The 15,264-nt window shown below is 41.2% G+C and overlaps 1 protein-coding gene and 1 pseudogene across 1 annotated transcript in view; both read left to right on the top strand.

Moving 5' to 3' along the window:
• The first annotated feature begins 11,442 nt into the window (after window positions 1–11,442).
• Window positions 11,443–15,264, top strand: part of PLEKHG7 (pleckstrin homology and RhoGEF domain containing G7) — a 31,991-nt gene continuing 28,169 nt past the window's right edge. Inside the window, 2 exon segments of the mRNA XM_029955445.1 lie at window positions 11,443–11,478; window positions 14,039–14,171. Coding sequence (XP_029811305.1) covers window positions 11,443–11,478; window positions 14,039–14,171 — 169 coding nt within the window.
• On the top strand, window positions 14,696–14,791 carry LOC115305832 (annotated as a pseudogene).

The following is a 15,264-nucleotide window of genomic DNA, read 5'->3' as shown; positions in this document are numbered from 1 at the left end:
AGCAGGGTTTTCATAGCAAGAAAAATGGAAAGCACACCCACCATTGGGTCAACACCTAGCCTAACTTCAACATTATCATAAAATTTTCCAGTGAAAATAATAGGGAGAAGACCAGAGAAAGGTTAAGTCAAAACAGGTTTTAAAACTCAAGGGAACACAGCTAATTAAACATCAGCCTAATTTTATTTAAGTCTTTTCCCTTTTAAGTTACTTAACAGATAATCCATGGCCCTAAATCTCACAAGATGACCAGGAGTTAGGCTTGGGGAGGGCAGGAAGAGGGCAAAACACTGCCAGTGTGAACCGCTTTGTGTAGAAATTACAATCCATTCCCTGTTTCAAGAAAACAAATTGCAGAGGAAGGACTATCAGGAAAGTAAATGGGCCAAATCATGAGAGGTTCACATGTAGGCTTAAAAACATGTCTGTCTGGTACAAGATGAAGAGCCACTGAAGTTTCTGAAGCCAAGAAGGACTAGGTCATGCATAAATTTTAGATAACTCAGATTCCAAGGGGCCACTGGTGGCCACCTCCATGGTTCCTACTCACCTGGCAGTGTGCATCTTTTGCACATGACTTATTTTGCATTTGAAGGTTTTCTCCTGGTATCCTTCTGAGTCAGAACATTTCAGGTATGTTTACGCTGACATTTCCAGGCAAGCTCTTCTGTTTGGGGGTCAGTCAAAATCATGCCTGGTCAATAAGACTCCAAAAGGTGTTGAGTACGTGGGTGTGTTCGTGCGTGTGTGTGTGTGTGTGTGTGTGTGTGTGTGTGTGTGTGTGCACCTGGAGCTTGCAGTAGCCTCCAAGTCCTTTTGGGAAAGGGGGCATTAATCAGGCTGCTAGCAGTCACTTCCGGATGCCCAAAGAAGGCCTATGGGAGGGCCCCTGGCATGCCAGCTTTAAGCTCTCTCCTTTCATCTCTCAAGCACAGGTTCTACAAATCTATGCAGGCAGAGTTCTGCGGTGCTCAACTTCCCTGGACTTGAGGTGTTCCGTGAGAACATTCTGGTGTCAAATGGAGCTGCAGATGACCCGGGTGACCCCCTTCTGCTACTGAATTCATGTCCCATTTGTTCATTCTCCTTTCATGCAGACATGCTATGGGACAGCTATTGTGATGGACAAGTAGAGAAGGAGGTGTTCACAATATTTCATAACTAATAGATTATGTGCAGTGACCAGTTAGAACAGATGTCTCACCAATTTGGACAGGCATCGGCCATGAATTACTGGAACCAGTTGAATACCAGTCTTGGGTGTTAACTTACAGAAATGTATAAGGTATGGATCTCCTCTCAAAATCTCTTTTTGTCAAATAATGTACCCCAGGTCTAGGACCTAGTATAGGTCCACCAGAAACAGTCACCATCAGGGAGCATCTCTCTGTGTTGGGGGACAACTTGCCATCATTGTTGCAGTGGCGCCCCCACCTGACTCCTGGCCTTCAGACTGGCACTGGTCTTCCATCCACGGTGATGGCAGGTGGAGGCAGAGGTCTTGGCGACAACAGATTACTGTTAGGGCGGATTAGAGAGAGGCAGCCTTAGGGGTAGATCCTCTGCATCTTCAACTCGGTTGTGAAAGAAAAGAAAGCCTGTGTTTCTCTGGGTACATCCTCCATGATTCTAAGGTGAACTTTGAAAGCTAAAGATTATCCTTCCTGGTATTTTTTAAACTGGTTTTGTTTTTAGCAAAGTCCTTTCTATAAAAGCATCCTTATTTGGAAATCCAATCCAGGTAGAATTGCAATGCTGGAAGCCAGGGAGGTTCCCACAGGCTCACCTTCAGGGCATCCCCGGAAGCCCCGGACTCCTGGCAACACCAAGTTCGTTCCTCATTCACAAAAGGGGAAAAGTGAGACTCAAGTGACCTAGACCTGGTGTCAGCCAGTTTGAGTCAGACAAATGGCATCTTGGCTTTTGGGTGCTAATTGTACCCTTCCTCCCCCTCCTTTCCCTCTCCCCCCACCCTCTCCCACCGGCTGGCTTCAGCCACTCGCCATGGGCAACAGCAGGTTCTGTATGTGGAACCAGGAAGCCACTAGTGAATAAATCACAACTAACATTTGTTTGCTCCTCACTCTTTAGGGATCCCTTTCCCCTCTTCTGTCTTACATGATACAACAATCCAAATGAACATCTAATGTCTCCTAGGACATAATAACCCAAATGAAACAACCAAGAGGGGTTAAGCAATCTACTCAAGGACTGACCCCTAGAAATTAGAACTAGTTCTAAACACAGCAGAAGCGTAACATAAGTTAGTCAGTACATGTTTAAGCAAATGCTTTAAATGGATTAACACCGGAGTGCTGTTTCCCAAAGGGTGGTGGTCCCTGACCAGGAGCTTCCATATTAACCTGATCAGAAACGCAGATTCTGGGGCCCATTCAGACCTTTTAAATTAGAAACTTCAGGGGTGGGGTCCCAAACACAGCAATCTGTTTTTTAATAAGCAACCCCACCTTCACCCCTACGTGATTCTGATGCCAACTAAGGTTTGGGAACCTCCATGCTAAGGAACACAGACATCTTTCTATCTCGCATGCAGCCCTTACTGGGGAGCCCTCAGAAGAGCAAGTGGGAGATGCCCCTCCCCTTGGGGCCTCAGACTTCCGTGGTATCTGGCACTGCCTGTATTTAGGTCAGGAAGGAGCCCAAGAAAGTCTGCACCATGCATGGCACCGCTAAGTCAGACTAATTATTCTCTCTTGTGTGCCTAGCATCACATAGTAAAAGATGCACAGCATCGTCCACCTTACCCCACCGCACCCCCTTATCCAGGAGTTTAGAACAGCCTCCAAGTCCCAAAATCATGATACACGCTGTGCTTCTCAAGCTTTGATGTGCAAATGTGTCATTTAGAGATATTGTTGAAATAGAGATTCTGATTCAGCAAAACTTAGTATTTGATACAGATAATAAGATTGTGGATTCAGTAAAGACTTTCAATCTTTTTCTGAATACTTGTGTCTCTTTCCCAAGGCCCTAAAATTATCCCCAAAGTTAGGAAAGCAGAGAGAAATTCGACTAGAGACCCCAATTATTGCTGTTCAAATTGGACATAATAATTTACCACCAGGCATTCGAGGGCTAAAAGTTGCGAAGCTGATTTGTCCCTACTGGAGATTCCACCCAACCTCCCCTTTAAAAAGATCAATAAGGTGATCAAAAGGAGCGAGATAATCAGTTCCACAGTTGCCTTTCAGGGTTCCAGTAGGAAGAATCCCTCAAGCACATCCTTTGTAGTAAATGCTGCTTGGGTAATTACTTCCATTTGATTGAAGTCTTCTGCAGTCTCCTGATGAATTTAATGGAAAGGAGATAGACCCACAAAAAAATGCTTTTTGTATATTGAGTCATCAGAGCATTTCATCTAAACCTGAGAGACAGTTCCCAGCTTTTTCCCAACATTGCATTTTGATGCAAATGGCATAAAAATCTAGAGGTGAAAAACCTAATCTGCACTTCCTGATAATCACAAAAACGTGTTACTGAATAATGACTTGCTTCTCAACTCCCAAGGATTATTTGGTTGGTGGCCAATGGCAACAAAAAGCCCCAGGAAAAGGATGGGTGACATGTGTTGATATTGCTCTATTTCAGGAGGCTTCCTAACCACGCCTGGGGAATATCAGGTCCATGCAATCTCCATGCATCAAGTTCGCCCAGGCTACTGAAGTTGTATATGTTGGCACGGTTTATGGTAGGATGGTGTAAACATGACTTTCAGTCTTAAAGAAATTACTGGACATCTTTATTGCATTTAGTAAGTGTCTCAAGTGATGGGAGAAGAAAGCTAAACAATACTACAAGAGTAAACAAGCAGGGCAACATCATCTTAAGGTACCCAGAGGATGCCAACCTTTAAGTCGTGACATTGCTTTATTTCCTCATCTGCATAAATATAAATATTCATTGTGTGATTCTCAAGAGGAGAATTAAAACAGGATAAATTCTGTTAGGCTACTCTGAAAAGAGCAGGTTTAGTAAAGCACTGTAATGATCTGTCACCAGTCATTCGAAGTACTAATATAGGCTCTTTAATTCCACCCAGCAGGATCCAAAATGCCAAGATGGCATTTCTCCAAAAGAGGTGCGGTGAATGCTGCACATGGCCATTTTTGTTTCAATCAAGCCTCTTGTAGCTAAGAAGGTAAGAGATGGCCAAAGAGCCCCTTCCCACTTTATCTGTGCGTGAGAGCAGATGGCACATAGAGTTTAACTGATATCATCACATCCATGACCGTGGCGGCAGAACATGCCAAATGATGCCATTTTGTGCAGCGAAACGTGCTAATTGCCAGTGGCTAATGAGCTCTGCAAAAAAACAAGGAATCCTAATATTGTGATGCTTTACCACTCCAAGTTTGTAACTTGACACAGCTTAGGAAACAGCCCGCTCGTTGAAGTAAACTTGCACAAGCATGTGCGCCAGCTTGCAAACAGTGCCATGCACAATGGGAACTCTGAAAAATTAATGGGATATTACAGAAACAAATTCCACAAATACACATCTATTTCTGGGAAAGCCAGCTGGATGAATCCTAGTAGGTTTTTAAAGTTCATTCTTGATTTCATCCATTATTGAAGAGTTATAAACTGAGATCAATGATCCCTGATTCTTTACTACTTCGGACAAGGGTTGGCCACAATTCAGCCTTTCCTTCAGGCACGCCTCATTGAAATATCTACACGCCTGCAGCCAGCAAAGTGGTAGGCCTTATGGGTAGTGGCTGTGCCTTGTTCTATAAAAAATCTGCTCACATGGCTTCCAATGAGTTTGTTTCTGTGGACACACACACACATTGATATTTTTTTATAAGTCATAGCTAAGTCAAAAGCCCTGTGAGATTCCAATCTATGCCATTCCAGTTACTGCTCTGTGACCTTGGCCAAATGAATTACCCTCCCTCAGCTTCCAGTCTTTTCCTGTAAAGAGGGGATAGTAATAGTGCCTGTCTCATAAGGTGGTCATGTTGAGTAAATCAAATAATGTTTGTGGGAGCTTATCACAGAGCTGGGCATATGGTAATCAGTACTGGCCATATTATTGGTAGTATTATTTTAATTTGAATTTGTGAAACTATTTTTTCTCATAACTGAATATATGAGTGACTTTGACATAATTTTTTCATGCATAAGAAATTTGCATGAGTGTCTTAGTCAGCTTGGGCTGCTATAACAAAATACCACAGGCTGACTGACCTAAACAACAAATACTCATTTCTCACATTCTGAAGGCTGAAAAATCCAAGATCAACGTGCCAGCATGGTTGGGTTATGGTGAGAGCTCTCTTCCTGGCTTGTAGGTGGCCACCTTCTCCCTGCGTCCTCACACGGCTGAGAGAGCACACCAGTGTCCCTTCCTCTTTTTATAAGGGTCCAGATCCCATCACGGGGGCCCCAACCTCATGACCTCATCTAAACCTAATTACCTCCCAAAGGCCCCATCTCCAAACACACCAACACACTTGGAGGTTAGGGCTTCAACACATGGATTTGGGAAAGACACAATATTCAGTTTGTAGGGGCACCATCTAAACATTACAAATTTCAAATCATAAACTACTAGTAAAAGTCTATTGTCACCAGGCTGTTGCTTATAAGCCATTCTCAGTTTGCCCCTCTGTAGAACCATGATTTGACTGTTTTCTTGGCAGATCTGAGACGGCCTTTGGTGCATCCTTTCCTGGGCTTCTTCCTCATAAAAATGGAGGCAGAGCTTATTACCATTCAGGTCTGAGGTCCCAGGAGAAGGGAAATCTCCCACCAGCTCTCCTACAGAGCAAGGAAGCTCTAAGACCTGCCAGGGAGATAGAATGTGCTATCTGACGGGAGAGACTTACCTAAAGAAGGAATACTCCTCCAAGGATACTGCAAGAACACGTCCAATCTATTTTTACATCTAATAGGTCTACTTTCCCCCCTAAAGAAGCAACATGTTCTATCTACATGGGCTGGGCTTGCATGTGCCAAGCACTGGACTAGATATCTAAGACTCCAGGATGCCCTCTCCTAACTCACAATTGAGAAGGTTGGACTGACATGAAAATTAGAAAAATAGAAAAAAAAAAAAAGGAATGTGCTAAATCGCTTGCACAGTGTTGGAGGTGAGTAGGCAGTGGTGGAGATCCACAAAGAGAATAATTAGTGGAATGACAAAACATTGCAGAAATGTTCTCAGTAATGAAGGGAAATTCATTTCTTGAAGGCTCATTTTCAAAAGGATACAACATTTTTCTCCTTTTAAAATCAGCTTGTCTACTTGCTCCTTCATCTTTTGAGCCTTATTTGTCAAGTAATTCATATCTCCATAAATGATAATCCACAGAAATATAATAAATGCACTGCTACCTTGGAATGGATTTCCCCAATCTATTCCAGACTTTTATTTTCTTGCCATCCTTTCTTCTCCCCTTCATTTCTTCCCATCAACAACAATATTAGTGGGGCACCTGGGTGGCTCAGTTGGTTAAGCATCCGCCTCTTGGTTTCAGCTCAAGTCATGATCTCATGGTTGGTGAGATCAAGCCCCTCATCAGTCTCCACACTGACAGTAAGGAGTCTTCTTAGGATTCTTTTTCTGCCCCTCCTCTCTCTCTCCCTCTCTCTCTCAAAAATAAATAAATAAACTTCAAATAAAAATAATAGTATTAGCAATAAAAGCAAACACGTATATGTTTCTAGCTACCAGGAACTGTTTCTGTTACACTTGTTCCTATTTTATGTATGTCACCGCTTACATATGTTAATTTATTAATTCTCACAACAATCCAACAAGGTAGGTAACATTACTATCCCCATTTTGCAAATGGGTAAATCAAGGTTCAGAGAGATTGAATAGTTGGCTTGAGTTCACTCCCCTCTTAAATGCCCCCGCAGTCCCAGACAGTCTAGCCCTGAGTCTGTGTCAGTCCTGATGTTGCCCTGCTTCTCCAGATGTGGCCTTCACAACCAGACCTAAACAGTCTTCTTTCCTTTTTCTTATCAGAGCTCTCAAAAATCTTGCCTGTTCTCGCCAATTCAATGCCATCTTTGTGAACCACTCCAAAATGTATATATCCACATTGGTACATTTTACTCTAGTTCCAAGACATCAGTGGCTACTGCAAACTTCCATTCCATCCACCTCTTAGTTATTAAGTTTGAGACCTCAAAATGAAACTTGGCCTATTCCTTTTCTTTTCCCTCTATATCCTTTCAAATACGTGAAATGCTTCTCATTGCCTCTGCTAGCCAATACCACCATAGCAGAAGCAACAAGGTTTCCAACAATGGGTCTGTTACCCAAAAGAGCCAATATGACCTCTCAAAGGACTGTCCCCTCCCTCCTCACTGGTATGCCCACCAAGCATTTTGGTCAAGAGATTGGTAGACCCATGGAAAGTAACAGTGAGTGCCCTTCAAGGCAGAGGCTGGTGCCTGCTTTTCCCACAGCTCCAACACTGCTTCTATTGTCTCCGTTTCTCTATTTTCCAACTGGCTGCTAATTTTTTAATTTCCACAACGTGCAGTCACTATGGTTTCAGACATCAACAAAAGGCATATGTCCCAAATTCTGTAGGAGGTCCCCAGCTGGCTGCAAGATTCCTTTGCTACTGTGGGAAGCTAATGAGCCTCTAATAGATTTCTTTCTCCAGTGCCATAACCCTACCAGGAAAACCAGCCACAGCCTGTGAGCACATTCTAGAACTATTACAGTTCTCCTTTCACATATACAGGGAGCTGTCTACCTTCCAGTGGATGACTCGTGCCTTCTTTTTCTTATTAATGTAAAATGGAGTAACTTCCACCAAACTGCTTAGATCCACCATTAGGCAACAGAACAAGTTAAAAAATTACCTGTAATAAACACTTACTTGAAATGCAGCCAAGTAGACTTTAGAAAGCCCTCCACACTGTTATGTGAGTTTCTTCCTGGTTTAGTTGGTAAAATGAACTCTTTAAATAGATAATTTATGATGTTGCAACAGAATACTGAATGAGTCAAAAAAATGTAAAGAGGTCACAACATATTAAGTTTAAAAACCATGTTGTAAAAGGATGGGTAAATATGACACCATTAAATATTAATCATAAATATAATCAGAAAAAGGTTTTCAGGAGTTATCTAGACATAGAGAGTATGGGTTACTTTGATTTTATATGTTTTTCTTTATTTCTCAAATTTTCTGTAATAACCATGATTACCTTTGTAATCAGATTTTTAAAACTAATATTATTTTTTTATGTTTTTTATTTATATTTGAGAGAGAGAGACAGCGGGAGCAAGGAAGGGGCAGAGAGAGAGGGAGACACAGAATCTGAAGCAGGCTCCAGGCTCTGAGCTGTCAGCACAGAGCCCGATCAGGGCTCGAACCCATGAACCGCGAGATCATGACCTGGGACGAAGCTGGACACTCAACCAACTGAGCCACCCAGGCGCCCCAAAACTAATATTATTTTTTAAAAATTGTAACAACAATGACAACAAACATGGTGGTTCCATTCTCAAGAAACTAGAGTTTTTAGAATATTCTGAGATTGTTTAGCAGAGAATTATCATGTTGGGCAGTTCTTTAACACTCTGGGCTTTATTTAGTCATTTGCTAAAGGATGAGTTGAAATAACACATCAGAGGAAACTTGTGATGCTAAAGTTCTATGATCCAGTTTTTGGAGAGGTTAGGATTGAGAAAGACATTCCATCCCACCAGGACAAGTGCTAAACTAGAGTTTATCTGTCTGCTATGTCTGCTATATATGTCTGTCCTGAGCCTTGGATTTTTTTTTCTTTTTATAAGTAAAACAAGACATTTAGACAAGACATCCTCACCAGCCTCTGTCCTCTGGGTCTAAAATTCCGTGGTTGTCTGGGTAAGACTATGGCTCAGAAATGGCTTTTCTTTTCTATTTGTTTATTTAATTTTTGAGAGAAAGAAAGAGAGAGAGAGAGAGAGAGAGAGAGAGAGAGAATCCCAAGCAAGCTCCACACTGCCAGCATAGAGTCTAATGCAGGGCTCAAACTCATGAACTGTGAGATCATAACCTGAGCCCCAGAAATGGCTTTTCAACTGTTAGTGGCTGATAGACAAAAATGTGCATCCGTCCTCGTGCATACCAGAGAATGAATGGAAGATGCTGTGGCCACTAAAGTTGTGTCCTTAAAGAATTTGTGTTTGAAAATCTTGTTTCTAATGATCGTTAAGCAGGGCAAACACAAACAAAGCACATGTCTGATCCTGAAAAGTGTCCTCAGTGAAGATTACAGACTTCAGGGACTGCAAGTTCTACTGCCATAAGGTAACACATAACTTGTTTGCTGCAAGGCTGGGCTTCTTTTTTTCTTGTAGTCATTATTTTAAGTTGTCAGAGTATTGCCTTGTCCCTGATAGCAGCTGAGAGTGGGAGACAAACCCAAGGCTGAACAGAACATGGTCTGCTCTCTCTAATGCACAGTTGAATCTGAGAGAAGCTATTTGTTGAGACAAAATAACATTTTCCTTACCCCTTTGTTGGCATTATAAGTTATAAGTATTATAAACAAATATAACATGAAATAAAATGTTACATGTGCATTGCAGTTCACTGAAAATATTGATTTCTATTTAATCTTTCTCTAACTTGTTGGTTCAAATAATAAAGGCAACATAATAAAGCATGTGCTTGATTTTCATCAAGTTCAGCCTTCTATGACCTGACTTCACCCAACCTGTCTAAGTCCCAATCCTGGGAACTTATGAATTGTTAGATTAACATGGTAAACTGTGACCTCAAAATAAAGAGATTATCTTTGACTGTCTGAGTGGGGCCAATGTAATTGCCAAGGCTCCTAAATAGAAAAGGAAGCAAATGAGTCAGAATCAGAGAGATAGCATTCTGAGAAAGATAAAGCCATTGCACGTTGTGAAGAAGAAAGAGGGGCTTGGGCCAAAGATACGAGAGCTACTTGGTTGCCTCATCGTTCTTTTTTTAAACATGGCCCTTCGGGTTTGGGTGAGATCTTCTGAGTAAACTAGTCCAGCTCCCCAACTGATGTCTGAATCTCCTCTGCCTTCTCTCACCATGTTCACACACTTCCAGAGTGGGGGAGCTCACTGCCATCCTCAAAGTACCCATCCCACCTTTGGCCAGCTCCCTTTTTTGGAGCTCTTGTTCCCTCATGAACAATGCCAAGTGAATGCTTCTTTTCAGCTGCAAGGTCACCATCACAGATTTCTGGGGCAACCATTCACACATGATGCTGTGGGAGTATATTCGTGATGTTTGTGGGAGAAATGATGCCTCCAAGGTTGTGTGCTGCTGCAACCCTGATTGAGTGCAGTTATGAACAGAGAATTCACTGGAGAAGAACCGCAGGCCACAGGATGGGCAGGGAGCAGCTGCCTTCTAAGAGGATAGGGGAGGAAGAGCCACATTGCTGCCAAAATTGCCTCTGCCCATAAGGCTTTGGAACTCAGGCTACTCTCTTACACACACACAAAAATACTGTGCTAGGAGACTTGGATTCAAGTTCTGGATCTGCCTCTGACTTGACTAGAAAGTCTAGTTCTCCATCTCCTAAACCAGGGGTTGGAAGACATTTCTATAAAGGCCCAGACAGTAAATATGTTAGGCTTTGCAGGCCATGTGGTCTTTATTGCAACTACTCAACTCTTTTGTTACAGTGCCAAAGAAGTTATAGATCATTTGTAGGAAAGAAAGATACAAAGAAACAAAGAGAGGGAAGGAGGATGGGAGGGAGGGAGGAAGGAAGAGAGAGAGAGAGGGAGGGAGAGAGGGAGGGAAGAAGAAAGAGGAAAGAAAGAAAGAAAGAAAGAAAGAAAGGAAGGAAGGAAGGAAGGAAGGAAGGAAGGAAGGAAGGAAGAAAGAAAGAAAGAAAGAAAGAAAGAAAGAAAGAAAGAAAGAAAGAAAGAAAGAAAGAAAGAAAGAAAGAAAAGGAATAATAGAAAAGAAAAGAAAAGAAAGGGAGAGAGAAGAGGGGGGAGGGAGGAAGAAAGGAAGGAAGGAAGGGAGGAAGGAAGGAAGGAAGAAAAGAAGAGAAGAGAAAAGAAAAGAAAGAGAGAGAAGAGGGAAGAAGGAAGGAAAAAAGAAAAATAATGTGCATGGCTGTATAACAATAAAACATTATTTGAGTAGCAAGCTTGGTTGATCCCACAGGCTGTCATTCACCAATCCCTGCCCTAAGGTATAAAAGAAGGATGATGATACCGTCTCTGACTATCTCATAACATCTAATCATTGTGATGATCAGATGAATTTTCTTTGACATCTATCAGGTGCTATACAAATGTCAGTTAATATGTAAGTAATATTGATTGGGTCAGTCACAATGTTATGTACTTTACCAGCAAAATTTAAACCACAAAGACACTCAGAAAACTGAGACTTAGAGATGATTTATATCTGTTAGTGTACAGAAAGCTAGTTTAAGTAATACAGGCTTTTATTCACCCAGATGGCTGTAAAGATCACAGGTGGGAGAGAGTTCAAGGTTGGTTTGATCAAGGGACTCAAAACCAAGGAAGAATTTCTTTAGACTCTTATCCCTGCCTTCCATGCCATCAGCCTCATCTTATGACAGGCTTCTCTTAGTTAAAGGTTGGCTGCTGTCCTTGAAGCCAGAGAGAGAGACAGACAGACAGACAAAGAACCTTTTCTCAGCATTCATAGCCTAAGTCTTCATTTCATTCTGATTGAACTGGCTTAAGTCACATACCTTCTCATGAACCGTCCACTCTGATGAGGAAGGAAAGTGCTAATTGGTTTAAAGCAATCAAGGCCCATCCCAAAGAGTAAGGTCATTGTGTTGCACTGCACGTGCAAGGCATGGAGAAGAGTAGATCCCGAGGTGAAAACCAGAAGATGTTAGGGAAGGGGAGGATGGGGTGGACTCCAGTAAATCTTCACTACGGCATCCTAACCCCTTGGGCTACACTACCCTCCTCCTAACAATCAGCATGAGAACTTTTTAATCCCAGTAAGTTACACAGCTTTTCAAACCAGCATTTTCTGTTGTTGTTTTTTTTTAAGGCCAGTTTGAGTTTATTTATTTTTAAATGTCCCATTGCATCTAGAGGATACATATCTTCCTTTACATAACCCATACAATTTTCCCAAGGTTATTTTTTGTACATCAAATAGTCAAATAAATCTACCAGAGGACTCAATAATTTTTTAAATGGCAAAATTTTCAATAAAGCCAAGAATCTTATAGCAAAAATACGATTTTTTCTCAATTTTCTCAAAGATTCTGTAGCAATGACTTCTGTCCCTTACAATTATGTTTTTTAAATACGTGAATGTTTCCAGATTTCCAGAAAACCAATACTACCAGCAGACCTCAGAGAGAGTGCGAGGTTAGTTCCAAACTACTCTAATGAGTGAATATGGCAAGAAAGCAAGTCAAATGAATTTTGGGGGTTCCCAGTGCATATAAAAGTTATGTTTACAGTATATTGTAGTCTATCAAGTATGTAATAGCAGTATTTCTAAAAAACAGTGGTCATACCTTAACTTAAAAATACTTTATTGCTGAAAAACGCTAACTATCATCTCTCTGAGCTTGAAGCACGTCATAACCCTCATGTGGGGACAGCATCTTGCCTCAGAGTTGGTGACTGATTACTGACCAGGGTGGGGGCGCTGAAAGCTGAGGGGGCTGCGGTAATTGCTTCTAACAAGGCAACAATGAAGTTTGTCACATCAATTGACTCTTCCTTTCACTCGAACACTTAAGAAGCCATTGTAAGAACATTAATTGCCTAATTTCAATGTTGTTGTGTCTCAAGGAATAGAGAGGCCAGAGGAGAGGGAGAGAGATGGGGGACTGATTGGCTGGTGGTCCAGTCAGAACATATACAACATCTATCAATTTTAAGTTCACCCTCTTACATGGATGTGGTTTGTGGCACCCTAAAACAATCACAATAGTAACATCAAAGATCACGGATCACAGATCACCATAAAAATATAATAATAATGAAGAGTTTGGTATATGAGAATTAGGAAAATGTGACAGAGACAGGAAGTGAATAAATGCGGTTGGAAAATGGCGCCAATAGACTTGATCGATACAGTGTTGCCGCAAACCATCAATTTGTGAAGAATGTTGTATCACTGAAGGGCAAGAAAATGAGGTATGCCTGTACATGGAGTTTGGGAGGCTCTTAGTCAGTGGTTCTCATTGTGGGGGTCCCTAGACTGGCAACATCAGAATCACTTGGGGACTTACTAGAAATGTATATTCTCAGATTCCATCAGAGACCTACTGCCTCAGATACTTGGGGGATTGACGCTAATGTCTGAATTAACAAGGCCTCTAGGTGATTTGATGCAAGTTCAAGAAGCATTCACTGCATTAATTAAGATGAAAATGGAAATTGAAGAAGACTGGTGATCTAAAGTCCAGTTTTCTCACACCTAAACTTTTCGAAATAATTGGTCCCTTTGAATGCTTCACCATGTTTATGCAAAATAGTCCTGTTTCAATAAATTGATCTCTAATGTATAGAATAAGGGCAAGTTATCTAAAGAATTGTAGTTCCTTCTTGACTTGCTGTTGTTTTCCTATTGTACAAAAGCATCTGATCGAGTAATAGGACTCCCTTAAAGTCGCATTAATATTTAATGCCAATCTCCAAATCTAAACATCTTCTCTATTATCAGATATTAAGTCATTAATTGTCTATTTTTAATTTCCTGAATGTACAAGACATTTGGGTCTTCTGCAGAGGAAGGAATAAATGAGAATTCACTGTGAATGATGTTTTGATCTCAAGTTAGTGCCCCGGCAGGAAGAGAACCTCTGAGTTTTTTCTGGCCCCCCGAAGCAGAGAAGGCCCATTTGAACAGATTACGTTCCTTGGGAATGTTGTGAGGACTGAGGCAAGCCACAGCGACTCATACAGAACAGCACGTTTCCCATATGTGCGCTTTGGAGCTTAAATGTCATCATTTGTACTTAGTAAAATTCTTAAACCTTCAAAATACCGATTGCTATATTGTTTTGTAAAGTGATACTCACGAAGTTTATGTTTAATGTTCTCGCAAAGGGCAAGATTCAAAATGAAAAACAGAAACGTAATGTGCAGGGCATTTTTTTTAAAAAGATCTTCATGAATACATTAAAATATCTACAGACTCATGAATATCTGCTGAATGTAGATTTATGGAGACTCAAGTCAGGTGAGCCAAAGCCAGAAGGTTCCAGTAGCCTTGTTTTAAAATTAACCAGAGGGGTGCGCCTAGGGGGCTCGGTCTGTTAAATGTCAGTCTTTGGCTCGGGTCATGATCTCATGATTTGTGAGTTTGAGCCCTGCATCAGAATCTGTGTTGACAGCTCAGAGCCTGGAGCCTGCTTCTAGTTCTGTATCTCTCTCTCTCTCTCTCTCTCTCTCTCTCTCTCGTTCTGCCCCTCCCCCACTAATGCTCTGTCTCTCTCTCCCAAAAATAAATAAACATTAAAAATGCTAAATTAACTAGAAGATCATAAAAATCGATGTCTCTTCTACTCCTGTGGTTTGTATTCTATATTACATCTCCATATAATCTTATGATCAGAAGTTTGGGTAATAGACGGGAAATCTAAACATCCACTGATTGACATTGTTCCAATAGATTGCAGATATGTGTGAGGCTTCACTAACTGAAGCCTAAATGAAAATATTATTTTTCATTTTCCCATGGCTATTTAAGAAACTAAACGTAGGGCTCACTTCAGTAGCACACGGATGAAAACTAAAGAGATGATTAGCATGGCCCTGTACAAAGATGACAAGCAAATTTGTGAAGCATCCATATCTTTTCTAGAATACAAGCTCTGGAACATCTCCCAGAATATACTCATGAACCCATCTTGTTCACTGCTGTATCCAGATGGCCTAGAACAGTGCCTGGTCCATGGAGAACCCACTAAGTAATGCTGAATACATGAATTTCTTCAACGAATAATGCTGAATCATAAAAGAGAAAAAGTTAAACATATTCTTAAAATATCCATCATCTTCATAAATATTTATTTTCAAGTAAGTGCCCTTTGCCTATACATATTATAGATAAATAGTATCTTCTAAAAAGGAAGAGAGATACCAACAAGAATTTATTTATAAGGAAAACTGGACAGCAACATGTAGAAGAATGGAACTAGACCACTTTCTTACACCATACACAAAAATAAGATCAAAATGGCTGAAGGACTTGAATGTGAGACAGGAAACCATCAAAACCCTCGAGGAGAAAGTAGGGAAAAACCTCCTAGACCTCCACCGCAGCAATCTCC

The sequence above is a fragment of the Suricata suricatta genome, chromosome 10 (genome assembly GCF_006229205.1).
Source record: "Suricata suricatta isolate VVHF042 chromosome 10, meerkat_22Aug2017_6uvM2_HiC, whole genome shotgun sequence".
Classification (NCBI taxonomy): domain Eukaryota; kingdom Metazoa; phylum Chordata; class Mammalia; order Carnivora; family Herpestidae; genus Suricata; species Suricata suricatta.
The sequence above is the reverse complement of the archived record's forward strand: the minus strand, read 5'-3'. Positions and strand labels throughout refer to the sequence as shown.